Source organism: Cherax quadricarinatus, unplaced genomic scaffold (genome assembly GCF_038502225.1).
Source record: "Cherax quadricarinatus isolate ZL_2023a unplaced genomic scaffold, ASM3850222v1 Contig15, whole genome shotgun sequence".
NCBI lineage: Eukaryota > Metazoa > Arthropoda > Malacostraca > Decapoda > Parastacidae > Cherax > Cherax quadricarinatus.
The window spans coordinates 177,501-194,208 of NW_027195041.1; the positions used below are offsets into that span (position 1 = coordinate 177,501).

The following is a 16,708-nucleotide window of genomic DNA, read 5'->3' on the forward strand; positions in this document are numbered from 1 at the left end:
CATCCACCATTATGTTAACCATCCACCATTATGTTAACCATCTACCATTATGTAAATCATCCACCATTATGTTAATCATCCACCATTATGTTAATCATCCACCATTATGTTAATCATCCACCATTATGTTAACCATCCACCATTATGTTAACCATCTACCATTATGTTAACCATCCACCATTATGTTAACCATCCACCATTATGTTAACCATCTACCATTATGTTAATCATCCATTATGTAAACCATCTACCATTATGTTAACCATCTACCATTATGTTAATCATCCACCATTATGTTAATCATCCACCATTATGTTAACCATCCACCATTATGTTAACCATCTACCATTATGTAAATCATCCACTATTATGTTAATCATCCACCATTATGTTAATCATCCACCATTATGTTAACCATCCACCATTATGTTAACTATCTACCATTATGTTAACCATCCACCATTATGTTAACCATCCACCATTATGTTAACCATCCACCATTATGTTAACCATCTACCATTATGTTAATCATCCATTATGTAAACCATCTAACATTATGTTAACCATCTACCATTATGTTAATCATCTACCATTATGTTAACCATCCACCATTATGTTAACCATCCACCATTATGTTAACCATCTACCATTATGTTAATCATCCACCATTTTGTTAACCATCCACCATTATGTTAACCATCCACCATTATGTTAACCATCCACCATTATGTTAACCATATACCATTATGTTAACCATCTAACATTATGTTAACCATCCACCATTATGTTAACCATCCACCATTATGTTAACCATCTACCATTATGTTAATCATCCACCATTATGTAAACCATCTACCATTATGTTAACCATCTACCATTATGTTAATCATCCATTATGTAAACCATCTACCATTATGTTACCCATCTACCATTATGTTAATCATCCACCATTATGTTAACCATCTACCATTATGTTAACCATCTACCATTATGTTAACCATCCACCATTATGTTAACCATCCACCATTATGTTAACCATCTACCATTATGTTAATCATCCATTATGTAAACCATCTACCATTATGTTAACCATCTACCATTATGTTAATCATCCATTATGTTAACCATCTACCATTATGTTAACCATCTACCATTATGTTAATCATCCACCATTATGTTAACCATCTACCATTATGTTAATCATCCACCATTATGTTAACCATCTACCATTATGTTAATCATCCACCATTATGTAAACCATCTACCATTATGTTAACCATCTACCATTATGTTAATCATCCACCATTATGTTAACCACTTAATTCGCTATATAACCAGGTGAAACATTTCCCTACACGTATAGAGGAGAACTGAACAAATGCAGTTCCACCCGCACCTTCACCTGATGATCTCCTTACTAGTAACCTCTGCATGCCTGCAATAATTATAAATATATATATATATATATATATATATATATATATATATATATATATATATATATATATATATATATATATATATATATATATATGCAAAACAACCACTCTGAAAGAATAGAGAAATTCCAAGCGCTTTCGTGACTACTCACATTATCAAGGAATTATGAAAGTAAAGCATCCAAGGAAGCTATATAAGGGGTCTGGCCAGCACCTCACTATCAGATCCCACAACGGTTAAACACCTGACGCGCGCCGACCCAACTTTCAAATTCAAATTCAAAGTTTATTCTCTATAAGGATTACAATGCTGAGTTTACAGAAATTTGGTTATTGTTTGGTTTACATGTAGTAAAATTGTGATTACAGAGTGTACCACTAGAACGCTTAGCATGGCTAGGCATTTCGGGCATACTTAGTTTTATTCTTAATTGTAAAATATTACAAATTATGAGGTAAGTTGGTATTATGGCTAAGTGACTAAATACTAGTTTGTGAGTTTAGCAATGTGAATGCTTTTGTTTTGGCACAGTATATAGTTTCAGTATTGGAGTATCACAGGATTCATTATTTTAAGACTGAGATTAATATTTCTGTTTATGGTCAAATGAGTGAGCGAGTGTAAGTGTGAACCACCAGGTGGTATTCGTGTAGTTAGTTGACGGGGTGTATCAGGGAGATAAGATGTTTTCTAATGGTAGTTTTGAAGGTGATGAATGTGTCTGCAGTTCTAGAGTTCTCAGGTAGGGTATTCCAGATTTTAGGGCCTTTGACATACATTGAATTTTTGTAAAGGTTTAGTCGGACACGGGGAATGTCGTAGAGATGTTTGTTTCTGGTGTTATGCCTGTGGGTTCTGTCACAACTATCAAGAAAGCGTTTTAGGTCAAGGTTGATATTAGAGTTTAAGGCCCTGTAGATATAGATTGCACAGTAGTAAGTGTGGATGTACTGAACTGGGAGTAAGTTTAGATCTTTGAAGAGTGGGGGGGTGTGCTGCCAGGGATGGGATTTAGTGATTATTCTTACTGCAGCTTTTTGTTGGGTTATTATTGGCTTTAGGTGTGTTGCTGCAGTTGATCCCCAAGCACAAATAGCATAGGTGAGGTATGGATAAATAAGTGAGTGGTATAGTGTGAGAAGGGCATTTTGCGGCACGTAGTATCGTATCTTGGAGAGGATCCCAACCGTTTTGGATACTTTTTTGGCTATATGCTGGATATGGGTGCTGAAATTCAGGTTGTTGTCAAGGTATAAGCCTAGGAATTTTCCCCCATTATTTCTGGTAATTAGAGTGTTGTCAATCTTAATGTTAATTTGTGCATCTCCTGCTCTGCTACCAAACATAATATAGTAAGTTTTGTCAGTGTTAAGCGTAAGTTTATTGGCTGTCATCCAAGTCGATATTTTAATCAGCTCCTCATTCACAATGGTGTTGAGGGTGGCAAGATTAGGGTGAGAGATGACATAAGTCGTGTCATCAGCAAAGAGAATGGGTTTCAGGTGTTGGGATACGTTTGGAAGGTCATTGATGTATATGAGGAAGAGCAGGGGACCAAGGACACTTCCCTGCGGAACTCCAGTATCAAGTGCCCGTGTTGCTGATGCTGTGTCTTTAATGGTGACGTACTGATACCTATTAGTAATGTAAGATTTGAAATAAGCAAGCGCATGGCCTCTTATACCGTAGTGGTCAAGTTTGTGGAGTAGGATTTCGTGGTTTACTGTGTCAAAAGCTTTTCTTAGGTCAATAAAAATTCCTAGTGGATATTCCTTATTTTCCAATGCTGTGTAAAGCAGATCTAGCATTTTTATGATTGCATCATTAGTGCTTTTATTTTTCCTGAATCCAAACTGGCAGGGGTTGAGTATGTTTTGAGCCGTTATAAATGAATACAGTCTCCTGTGCACGAGTTTCTCAAAGATTTTGGATAGCAATGGTAAGTTTGATATTGGCCTATAGTTGTTTAAGTCTGTAGGGTCACCACCTTTATGTATTGGTGTAACCCTTGCCATCTTGAGTAGTTTCGGGAAGGTGCTAGTCTCTATTGACTTGTTAAAAAGTAATGAAATAGTATGCGAAAGGACATGGGCCGCTCGCTTGTACAGTAATGGTGGGACATGAGACAGATTCCCCAAGTTATCTTTAAGTGACTTTATGATCTCAATGACTTCCGTGGGCTCAGTTGGTGCAAGATAGAAGGAATTAGGGAAATTTCCATCTAGGTAGTCCCCGGCATGGGCATTGGTATGTGGGATTTTACTAGCGAGATTAGATCCTATGTTTGAGAAGAAGTCGTTTATCTTTATAGCTTTGTCAGTGGGATGTAGTGGTGTTTCATTAGGTTTAGTTAGGACAATATTCTTGGTTTTTCTCAGTTTGTGGGTCCCTAGAATCTGAGAGAGTGTTTTCCAGGTCTTTTTTATATCTCCTCTAGTGTCTGTGAATCTACTGGAGTAGTATAGTTGTTTGGCTTTTTTTATTACTTTGGTGAGAGCTGATGAATAGTGTTTAAGAGTATCTTTGTGTATTAAGCCCTGTCTATATTGCTTTTCATATTGGTGTTTCTTGTCAATGGATTTCAGAATGGTGCTGGTTAGCCATGGGCAACCAAGCCGTTTGTTTGTGATCTGTTTTGTTTTTATAGGACAATGTTTGTTGTATAGTCTAAGTAATTTGTTAAGAAAGATGTCTGTCCAGTCATCAATACCATTGGCCTTGGAGAATTCTGTAGGCCAATCAACAGTCTCTAGGTCAGCTGTGAACTTCCTTACTGAGGCCTCGTCATGGAGTCTAAATGAGACTTTGTTGTATTCAAGTGGTGGTTTACTAATGTTTGTCAGGAGGAAGGTAGGGTAGTGGTCTGTAGTGCTATCTGTGATTATCCCTGATTTAAGGGGGGCTAGTATATTGGTCCATATGTGGTCTATTATGGTTGCACTTGTCTCAGTGAGCCTGGTTGGTTTAGTTATTGTTGGTATGAGAAGTGTGTTGTTCATATTGTTGATGAAATCAGTTACAGGCTGATCATCTAGTAAGCCAAGGTTGATGTTGAAGTCTCCAGCTAAGAGAAGGTGGTGCTTATTCATTTGTCTGTTTGTTATTAGTGACTTTAATTTCTCACTGAAATTTGGGATGTTTGTGTGAGGTATCCGGTAAATGGCACCGATTGTTATAGGCGTCTTAAGGTTTTTTACAGTAAAATTAGCAAAAATGTATTCCCCATATTCATCACTAAAGCAAGTGGTGCTAAGACAAGATAATTGGTTAGAGTAATAGATTGCAATACCACCCCCAACTTGGTTTGTTCTGCAGTTGTGAATTGCTGTGTATCCTGGTAGAGGGTAGATATCTATTGTGTCCTGCTTAAGCCAGGTCTCAGTAAGAATAATGCAGGAGAAGGGTGTCTTTAGTGATTCAAGGAGTGCTAGGAGGTCATCATAGTGTTTGCTTAAGGACCTGATGTTGTAGTTAAGTACTGATAGACTTTTAGCATTGTTTAGGATAGTGGTGGCTTGTGATGCTGTGTAATAAAGGCAGTTACTTTCCAATAGGTTTTGATTGGGTGTCAGATTATGGAGGTTTAGATCAGGGTCAACGTGATCAATCATCTTCTAGGTTTAAAATTATGGTTATTTATATCCTGAGTTGTGTGTTGAGTTCTACTACTGATATCTGTAGTGGTAGGAAGTTTGGACAAGTATATAGCTAGAGTATTTTGGTCATGTAGGGTATAGTCACTACTACACATAATGAAGTTGATGTTGTCTGTGTGTTGTGCTGGAATGAACTAAAGTACAACTAGGTATAAACTAGTAATATAAAAATACAAATTAAAAATAGAACAAGACTCTCACTTGTAATTGCACTAAGGTCTAATAATGACTTTTGTGGAGTCTATGTTTTGAGCTAGAGTGAGCTAAAGTACAATAGGTTTAATCTAATAATATAAAAGTACAAATTAAAAATAGCACTAGTCTCTCACTAGTAATTGCACTATGGTCTAATATAGTGAATTTGGTATTGACTATGTCTTGAGGTAGAATGAGCTAGAGTAAAACTGATTAATCTAATAATATAATAAAGGAACAAGACTCTCAAATGTAATTGCACTAAGGTCTTATATAAGTTGTTTACAAGAATTAGAGTATAACTAGATTTAAATTGACAGGATAAAATACACAAATTAAGGTAGCAAAATAATAATAAAAAAAAAGAATTGATAAAAATAAAAATGGCAAAGACTTGGTTATAATATGCTAGTAAGATGGTAGACAGGATAATATAAAAGTTGTAGTTGGAAATACTAGGTTAAAAAAGTATGGAATAAAAATGGTCAATAAAAGAAGTTTACAATAAGTTTGATCAATATAGTTTAAAGTAAAATTGGGCAATAATAGGGATTTAGAATAAAATTGGGCAATTGAGTATTTTTTAAAGTGAGGTAGAATTATTGAAGACAAGTTATGGTTAGTTTATAATAAAATAAGATAGAACAGTGATGTGGTAAGTTGTAAAAAAGGAGATAGATTCTGTAGATATTTAATATAATTAAGACTATGAGGTAGAATGGTCGTTGAATACAACAATGACAATTAAAAGTAGTTGGAGTATTAGAATTTTAGGGGGGCACAAATATATGACAATATAACACTAACGGTGGACTATGGGTATTATGTGCACTTTACTCTGATTCTGTTAGTCCAGCCTCACTTAGGAATGTTTTAAGGTCATGTTCTGTGGAGATGAAGTATCTCTTTCCAGTGGGCTGTTTCCGAACTGCTATTTTTCCATCCCTCACAAAGCACTGGTGGATTTTTTGGGCATAGCGCAGTTTTCTTAGCCGATAAAGGTTTTGTCTCGTTTTGGTAAGGCACTCATTGACATAAACATCAGTTTTCATAGGAATAGATGTTTTTAGTAGGTTGTTTCTTGGATAGGTCCTTTGCACAACTCACCCACAAACTATTCTACCCAAGATAATTTAAAAATTATTATTTGTCCAGTGTATTATTAAATTCTTCCCAAATTCTATTAATTATAAATGGATCTAATTTATATAAACCAAAGGAAATATTCATATTATTGTCAAAACTGCTTTTTATGAAACAAGATTCAATTATATTCCTGTCGACCATGGACTTGCTTGATACTACTTTCTCAACTTTTTGAAAATCAATTGGATGGTTAAAATCTCTTACATGAATAAATAGAGCATTGGAATCTTGTCCAGTTCTAATGCTATATTTATGTTGTTTTAATCTTAGTTCGAGATTTTTACCAGTTTGACTGTAATAAACTTTATCGCAAATTTTACAAGGAATCTTATAGACACATCCATCAGCATTTTGGGGGTTATTCTTTATCAAAAGTTTTTTTACTGTATCAAGATTTTTGAATACAACTTTAATATTAAAAGTCTTAAGAAGAGAAGGCATATCAAGCAAGTTTTCATGGTAAGGGAGAACCAACATATTTTTAGTTGAATAAGGCTGGTTGTCCCTTTTTGGATTGTAAAAAGTATTTCTAGCAACTTTAAAAGATTTATCAATTACATTTCTTGGGTATTTTAAATCATTACCTATTTCATAAATTTTGGATATTTCCTCATCTATGAACTCTGGACTACAAATTCGTAAAGCTCTCAAAAACATTAATGAGAAAATAGACAGTTTGACTCTATCTTGATGGGAAGAATAATAGTGGACATAGGAACAGTTATTTGTAGGTTTTCTGTAAATTTTAAATTTGAATTCATTATTACCCTTAATAATTAAAACATCTAGAAAAGGCAATGAGTTATTTTCTTCAAACTCAACAGTAAAGTTTATAGAATGGGCTAAGGTATTTAATTTTCCAAGGAAATGGTATATATCTACATTTTTGGGCATAAGACACAAAATATCATCAACATATCTGAACCATTTAGCTCTATTAGGGAGGATTGTGTTAAGCAACCTTGTTTCAAAAAATTCCATGTATAGGTTACTAAGAACAGGTGAAAGAGGATTTCCCATTGCCATACCAAACTTCTGAGTGTAAAACTTATCATTAAATACAAATTTTGCATCAACAATGCAAAGTTTAATAAGTTTAATGATAGTAGGAACTGGCAATGGTAAATCATAATTAACGAGTTCTTCAGATAAGAAACTTAATAAATCATCAACAGGAACTTTCGTAAACAAGGAAGTAACATCAAAACTAACCATGTTAAAATCATTTAAGTCAGTCAAGGAGCTTAATTTATCAACCAAGTCTATGTTGTTTTTAACATTAAAGTTAGAAATTTTGCCAACAATAGGGCTCAAAATATCAACAAGCCATTTGGATAATTTATATGAAACTGACCCTATGGAGCTAATAATTGGTCTGACTGGATTCCCTGGTTTGTGTGTTTTTATTAGTCCATACATATAAGGTAAAGATGGATTAGTGGAAGTAAATTGTTTGACTAATTCATCTTTGCCTTTCAGTAGAAGTTTTATTGTTTTATTGAAATTGCTGTTTTTGAGAGCTTTACGAATTTGTAGTCCAGAGTTCATAGATGAGGAAACATCCAAAATTTATGAAATAGGTAATGATTTGAAATACCCAAGAAATGTAATTGATAAATCTTTTAAAGTTGCTAGAAATACTTTTTACAATCCAAAAAGGGACAACCAGCCTTATTCAACTAAAAATATGTTGGTTCTCCCTTACCATGAAAACTTGGTTTATATGCCTTCTCTTCTTAAGACTTTTAATATTAAAGTTGTATTCAAAAATCTTGATACAGTAAAAAAACTTTTGATAAAGAATTCCCCCCAAAATGCTGATGGATGTGTCTATAAGATTCCTTGTAAAATTTGCGATAAAGTTTATTACAGTCAAACTGGTAAAAATCTCGAACTAAGATTAAAACAACATAAATATAGCATTAGAACTGGACAAGATTCCAATGCTCTTTTTATTCATGTAAGAGATTTTAACCATCCAATTGATTTTCAAAAAGTTGAGAAAGTAGTATCAAGCAAGTCCATGGTCGACAGGAATATAATTGAATCTTGTTTCATAAAAAGCAGTTTTGACAATAATATGAATATTTCCTTTGGTTTATATAAATTAGATCCATTTATAATTAATAGAATTTGGGAAGAATTTAATAATACACTGGACAAATAATAATTTTTAAATTTTCTTGGGTAGAATAGTTTGTGGGTGAGTTGTGCAAAGGACCTGTCCAGTTGGGCCGGCGCACGTCAGGTGTTTAACCGTTGTGGGATCTGATAGTGAGGTGCTGGCCGGACCCCTTATATAGCTTCCTTGGATGCTTTACTTTTATAGTTCCTTGATAATGTGAGTAGTCACGAAAGCACTTGGAATTTCTCTATTCTTTCCGAGTGGTTGTTTTGCATATTATGAAATCACCTGTTTACTGTGATCTTATTGCATATATACCTGGAGGTTACCTGGAGGTTATTCCGGGGATCAACGCCCCCGCGGCCCGGTCCACGACCAGGCCTCCCGATGGATCAGGGCCTGATCAACTAGGCTGTTACTGCTGGCCGCACGCAGTCCGACGTACGAGCCACAGCCCGGCTGATCCGGCACCGACTTTAGGTATCTGTCCAGCTCTCTCTTGAAGGCAGCCAGGGGTTTATTGGCAATTCCCCTAATGCTTGATGGGAGGCTGTTGAACAGTTTTGGGCCCCGGACACTTATGGTGTTTTCTCTTAGTGTACCAATGGCGCCCCTACTTTTTATTGGGGGCATTTTGCATCGCCTGCCCAGTCTTTTACTTTCGTAGGGAGTGATTTCTGTGTGCAGATTTGGGACCATTCCTTCCAAGATTTTCCAAGTGTAGATTATGATATATCTCTCCCTCCTGCGTTCCAACGAGTACAAGTCAAGTGCTTCCAAGCGTTCCCAGTAGTTAAGGTGCTTGACAGAACTAATACGTGCAGTAAAGGATCTCTGTACACTCTCTAGATCTGCGATTTCACCTGCTTTGTATGGAGATGTTAATGTACAGCAGTATTCCAGCCTAGAGAGAACAAGTGATTTGAAAAGGATCATCATTATATATATATATATATATATATATATATATATATATATATATATATATATATATATATATAAAATATATATAAATAAAATATATATATATATATATATATATATATATATATATATATATCGTGCCGAATAGGCAGAACTTGCGATCTTGGCTTAAATAGCAACGCTCATCTTGCCATATAGGACAAGTGAAAATTTGTGTATGCAATAATTTCGCCAAAATCATTCTGAACCTGACGAAAAAAATATATTTCACTGTGTTTGTTTAGTATTAAATTATTGTAAGCAAATCTAAAATATATTTAGTTGGGTTAGGCTAAAATAAATTGTTCTTGTTATAATAAGGTTAGGTAAGTTTTCTAAGATTCTTTTGGAGCAAAATTATAAATTTTTACATTAACATCAATGAAAAAAATATATCTTTAAACGTATAAGAGAAAATTTTAGAAAGGACTTAATTTTAAATCAGTTCTTGCTAATTGACCAGTTTTACATATTCGGCACATCATATATATATATATATATATATATATTAATATATATATATTTATATATATATATATGCAATAAGATCACAGTAAACAAGTGATTTCAGAATATGCAAAAAAACCACTGTGAAAGACTAGAGAAATTCCAAGCGCTTTCGTGACTACTCACATTATCATAGTTCCTTGATAATGTGAGTAGTCACGAAAGCGCTTGGAATTTCTCTAGTCTTTCACAGTGGTTGTTTTGCATATATATATATATATATATATATATATATATATATATATATATATATATATATATATATATATATATATATATACATATATATATATATATATATATATATATATATATATATATATATATATATATATATATATATATATATATATATATATATATATATATATATATATATATATATAACTGCAGGAAGACCGGCAAGGTTCTCAAGTGACGCTTGTTACCACTCGGCCACAAACGCCTCAAAAGCCGGGAAGCCTGGTTTACAAGTCATGTTTCTTCCCAGCCCGGGCACAACAGTGAGCCACAAGCACGGTTTCAAGCTCTTTGATCCTCATGTATATTCTGACTTTCACAAGCAAAGAAACATGGCTTGTAAACCAGGTTTCCCAGCTTTTATGATATTTGTGGACGAGTGAAGAAAGTCACTTGGGAACCCTGCCAGTCTTCCTGTAGTCAGTGTAGTGGGTTTGACTCCTACTGACTGCGATCTTTCTCTGTATATAAACTTGGAGCATGTAGATAGTATTATACATGTGAACCATACACTATATAAACATTATGTACTTGTACTCACCTAAGAATGACATATTATAGACTTTGTATTAAAGGATACGATGGTTGTTGTAAGTGTCTAGGTGATGTTCTTGACGACCTTAGTGGCGAGGCGAGTGATGTTCTTAAAGTGAAGTTGTAGGTGTTCATTGTGGGCGTTGATGTGGTGATGAAATGGAGCAGTTGTGGTTGTGGGTTGAGAGTAGATGGGCTGGTAGTACCGTGGGGGTGGGATTCAACTCCCTACAGTGTTTCCCACACCACACATTGTGGGACAACACACTCCACATCCCCTACACATCCTGCTCCTCATTCTTATTCCACTGTTTGTCTCATGCTTACCTGGAAAGTAAATTAATTAGTGATATGCAAGAGTGACAGCTACATTTTAATGCATCGGCACTAGTGGGAACCTGCTGTCCCTGTTCACTTAGTAAGTAGGTACCTGGGTGCTAGTCACCTTCTACTTGCTGCCCTTGTTCACCTAGCAGTAAGTAGGTACCTGGGTGTTAGGTGACTGGTGTGGGTGGCATCCTGGAGACAAAAAATAACCTAAGTTGTGAGAAATGCTCTGCCTGGTGGGTAAAGCTCCCGCTTCACACACGGAGGGCCCGGGTTCGATTCCCGGCGGGTGGAAACATTTCGACACGTTTCCTTACACCTGTTGTCCTGTTCACCTAGCAGCAAATAGGTACCTGGGTATTAGTCGACTGGTGTGGGTGGCATCCTGGGGGACAAGATTAAGGACCACAATGGAAATAAGTTAGACAGTCCTCGATGACGCACTGACTTTCTTGGGTTATCCTGGGTGGCTAACCCTCCGGGGTTAAAAATCCGAACGAAATCTTATCTTATGACAGCTATGGTCTGTATAAGTTTTATCATGTACTGGTAGAAATATACATTATTATAATGATAACTATCCAGACTGAATGCTAGCATCCATTTCATATATCCTAAGTCAATTTTCTTGATTATGTGTACTCACCTAGTTGAGGTTGCGGGGGTCGAGTCCGAGCTCCTGGCCCCGCCTCTTCACTCATCGCTACTAGGTCACTCTCCCTGAGCCGTGAGCTTTATCATACCTCTGCTTAAAGCTATGTATGGATCCTGCCTCCACTACATCGCTTCCCAAACTATTCCACTTACTGACTACTCTGTGGCTGAAGAAATACTTCCTAACATCCCTGTGATTCATCTGTGTCTTCAGCTTCCAACTGTGTCCCCTTGTTACTGTGTCCAATCTCTGGAACATCCTGTCTTTGTCCACCTTGTCAATTCCTCTCAGTATTTTGTATGTCGTTATCATGTCCCCCCTATCTCTCCTGTCCTCCAGTGTCGTCAGATTGATTTCCCTTAACCTCTCCTCGTAGGACATACCTCTTAGCTCTGGGACTAGTCTTGTTGCAAACCTTTGCACTTTCTCTAGTTTCATTACGTGCTTGGCTAGGTGTGGGTTCCAAACTGGTGCCGCATACTCCAATATGGGCCTAACGTACACGGTGTACAGGGTCCTGAACGATTCCTTATTAAGATGTCGGAATGCTGTTCTGAGGTTTGCTAGGCGCCCATATGCTGCAGCAGTTATTTGGTTGATGTGCGCTTCAGGAGATGTGCCTGGTGTTATACTCACCCCAAGATCTTTTTCCTTGAGTGAGGTTTGTAGTCTCTGACCCCCTAGACTGTACTCCGTCTGCGGCATTCTTTGCCCTTCCCCAATCTTCATGACTTTGCACTTGGTTGGATTGAACTCCAGGAGCCAATTGCTGGACCAGGTCTGCAGCCTGTCCAGATCCCTTTGTAGTTCTGCCTGGTCTTCGATCGAGTGAATTCTTCTCATCAACTTCACGTCATCTGCAAACAGGAACACCTCCGAGTCTATTCCTTCCGTCATGTCATTCACAAATACCAGAAACAGCACTGGTCCTAGGACTGACCCCTGTGGGACCCCGCTGGTCACAGGTGCCCACTCTGACACCTCGCCACGTACCATGACTCTCTGTTGTCTTCCTGACAAGTATTCCCTGATCCATTGTAGTGCCTTCCCTTTTATCCCTGCTTGGTCCTCCAGTTTTTGCACCAATCTCTTGTGTGGAACTGTGTCAAACGCCTTGCAGTCCAAGAATATGCAATCCACCCACCCCTCTCTCTTGTCTTACTGCTGTCACCATATCATAGAACTCCAGTAGGTTTGTGACACAGGATTTCCCGTCCCTGAAACCATGTTGGCTGCTGTTGATGAGATCATTCCTTTGTGTGTGTGTGTGTGTGTGTGTGTGTGTGTGTGTGTGTGTGTGTGTGTGTGTGTGTGTGTGTGTGTGTGTGTGTGTGTGTGGATCACAGATGTTTTTGGGTTTACACCTGTGAGCACACCTGCACTTTATAATTGTATCCGCATACTTCATTGATGACGACTCTCTCTCTGTCCCCGTCTGTCTGTCTGTCTGTCTGTCTGTCTGTCTGTCTCTCTCTCTCTCTCTCTCTCTCTCTCTCTCTCTCTCTCTCCCCCTCCCTCCCTCTTTACCCTACTTAGACTTCAGGAAAATTAGGGTAGGGGCACGGGAGGATGGCAGGGCAGGGCAGGGGGTGCCCAAACAGAGCAACACCAGAGGTAGGGAGTGTGCATGAGGGGGCTAAGACCCCCAGGAATGCCTGGAGGTGTGATCGATACCTGGGAGGGGGGGCAGACGAAGCAGTAGCAGTAGCAGGAAGAGGAAGAAGTGGAGAAGAGGGAGTCACTGAGTGCTCAAAAAACACATCCTGCATGGATAATAATAATAATAATAATAATAATAATAATAATAATAATAATAATAATAATAATAATAATAATAATAATGGCTTCAGTGTGGGGCTTAGGGAAGAGACAAGTACGGAACAAGGAACTGAGAAATACCAGGAAATACAAAGGTAGGAGAACAAGGAACAGAAAAAGGCTGGCAGTAAATAGGGAAGCCAGATAATAAATCACGTAGGACACGATGTTTAAGGTCTTTCACTTCCTGAGAGAACCTTCGTCAGGAGTAAAGTCGATAAAATGAACTGGAACGTACAAAAATTTTTTTCAGCATGGAGGGCAGCGCATTCAGCTCACACACTGAGGTCCGTGGTTCGATCCCCGGTACGGGTGGAAACATTAGGACGTGTTTCCTTAAGACACCTACTGTCCATGTTCACCTAGCAGTAAAATAGGTACCTGGGTGTTAGTGGACTAGTGTGGGTGGCATCCTGGGTGTTAGTGGACTAGTGTGGGTGGCATCCTGGGTGTTAGTGGACTAGTGTGGGTGGCATCCTGGGTGTTAGTGGACTAGTGTGGGTGGCATCCTGGGTGTTAGTGGACTAGTGTGGGTGGCATCCTGGGTGTTAGTGGACTAGTGTGGGTGGCATCCTGGGTGTTAGTGGACTAGTGTGGGTCGCATCCTGGGACAAAATTAACCTAATCTGCAGGAAATTCTCTGCACAACCAGAGACTTTATAGCAGTATGTCATAGGTGTGAGCTATGGTCTGTATAAGTTGTATCATGTGCTGCTAGAAATATTATTATTATTATTATTATTATTATTATTATTATTATTATGGTGATAATATATCTTGATAATGTAGCATTGTAAAGTAATAATGTAACTTGATAAAGTAATAATGTAACTTGATAAAGTAATAATGTAACTTGATAAAGTAATAATGTAACTTGATAAAGTAATAATGTAACTTGATAAAGTAATAATGTAACTTGATAAAGTAATAATGTAACTTGATAAAGTAATGTAACTTGATAAAGTAATAATGTAACTTGATAAAGTAATAATGTAACTTGATAAAGTAATAATGTAACTTGGCTGATAAAGCTTAAAACGACAAAGCTTGATAAAGTGACAATAAAGCTTGATAAAGTGACAATAAAGCTTGATAAAGTAATAATGTAACTTGATAAAGTAATAATGTAACTTGATAAAGTGACAATAAAGCTTGATAAAGTGACTTGATAAAGTAAAAGCTTGATAAAGTGTAACTTGATAAAATAATAACTTGATAAATAAAATGTAACTTGATAAAGTGACAAAGCTTGATAAAGTGACAATAAAACTTGATAAAGTGACAATAAAGCTTGATAAAGTGACAAAGCTTGATAAAGTGACAATAAAGCTTGATAAAGTGACAATAAAGCTTGCTAAAGTGACAATAAAGCTTGATAAAGTGACAATAAAGCTTGATAAAGTGACAAAGCTTGATAAAGTGACAATAAAGCTTGATAAAGTGACAATAAAGCTTGATAAAGTGACAAAGCTTGATAAAGTGACAATAAAGCTTGATAAAGTGACAATAAAGCTTGATAAAGTGACAATAAAGCTTGATAAAGTGACAATAAAGCTTGATAAAGTGACAAAGCTTGATAAAGTGACAATAAAGCTTGATAAAGTGACAATAAAGCTTGATAAAGTGACAAAGCTTGATAAAGTGACAATAAAGCTTGATAAAGTGACAATAAAGCTTGATAAAGTGACAAAGCTTGATAAAGTGACAATAAAGCTTGATAAAGTGACAATAAAGTTTGATAAAGTGACAATAAAGCTTGATAAAGTGACAATAAAGCTTGATAAAGTGACAAAGCTTGATAAAGTGACAATAAAGCTTGATAAAGTGACAATAAAGCTTGATAAAGTGACAATAAAGCTTGATAAAGTGACAATAAAGCTTGATAAAGTGACAATAAAGCTTGCTAAAGTGACAATAAAGCTTGATAAACTGACAATAAAGCTTGATAAAGTGACAAAGCTTGATAAAGTGACAATAAAGCTTGATAAAGTGGCAATAAAGCTTGATAAAGTGACAAAGCTTGATAAAGTGACAATAAAGCTTGATGAATTCCTCAGATAATATTGAGAAAATCTTTAAGGTGTGTGTACTCACCCACATATTGTTGCAGGAGTCGAGTCACAGCTCCTGGCCCTGCCTATATTGTTGCAGGAGTCGAGTCACAGCTCCTGGCCCTGCCTATATTGTTGCAGGAGTCGAGTCATAGCTCCTGGCCCTGCCTATATTTACATAATTTCCTTATTAAAATACCTTTATTTATATTTAAATCAATATTTTCCGTATACAGTTTATTTTTATTCACTATTTCAATTTTCATTATTTTTCATTATTTTTCTCTGTTCAGTTTCACTTTTATCGTTCAGTTCGTTTATTTTCGTTTTAATTCCATATTTCTCGTTTTTTACACTTGTTCCCTTTATCTACAGTGTGTGTGTGTGTGTGTGTGTGTGTGTGTGTGTGTGTGTGTGTGTGTGTGTGTGTGTGTGTGTGTGTGTGTGTGTGTAGGTTGATCACGCAACTGTGTGTACACCACGTGGAAGGTGACCGTAGTGCACACACATAGGTGTACAGGTACACATGAGACTTCCCTCTACAGTGTACACCATGAGCAGACACAGCACCTGTGTGTGTGCACCTGTGTGTAGCACATTGTGTGTGGTGGGAGGCAGAGTGTGAGTGTGGAAGTGATGGTGGCGCGGCACTGTCTGGCTGCTGACTGACTCCCACATTGTTGGTGCACTGTGCCACACACACACACACACACACACACACACAAGACAGCAAATATAGTTCCCATTTTTAAAGGAGAGAGAAAAAAGACACTGAACTATAGACCTGTGTCACTAACGTGTATAGTATGCAAAGTTATGGAGAAGATTATCAGGAGGAGAGTGGTGGAGCACCTGGAATGGAACAAGAGCATAAACGACAACCAGCACGGATTCACGGAAGGCAAATCCTGTGTCACAAACCTTCTGGAGTTTTATGATAAAATAACAGAAGTAAGACACGAGAGAGAGGGGTGGGTTAATTGCATCTTCTTGGACTGCAGGAAGGCCTTTGACACAGTTCCTCACAAGAGAATAGTGCAGAAACTAGAGG

The 16,708-nt window shown here is 36.9% G+C and overlaps 1 protein-coding gene across 1 annotated transcript in view; it reads right to left on the reverse strand.

Moving 5' to 3' along the window:
* Positions 1–16,317, reverse strand: part of LOC138851141 (serine-rich adhesin for platelets-like) — a 57,734-nt gene extending 41,417 nt beyond the window's left edge. The window contains exons 1-2 of the mRNA XM_070079780.1: positions 15,701–16,317; positions 10,853–11,133 (exon numbers count right to left, since the gene is read on the reverse strand). Of these exons, the coding sequence (XP_069935881.1) occupies positions 10,853–10,941 (89 nt within the window). The 5' untranslated portion in view covers positions 10,942–11,133; positions 15,701–16,317. The remainder of the gene's footprint in view (positions 1–10,852; positions 11,134–15,700) is intronic.
* Between the last annotated feature and the right edge of the window lie 391 nt (positions 16,318–16,708).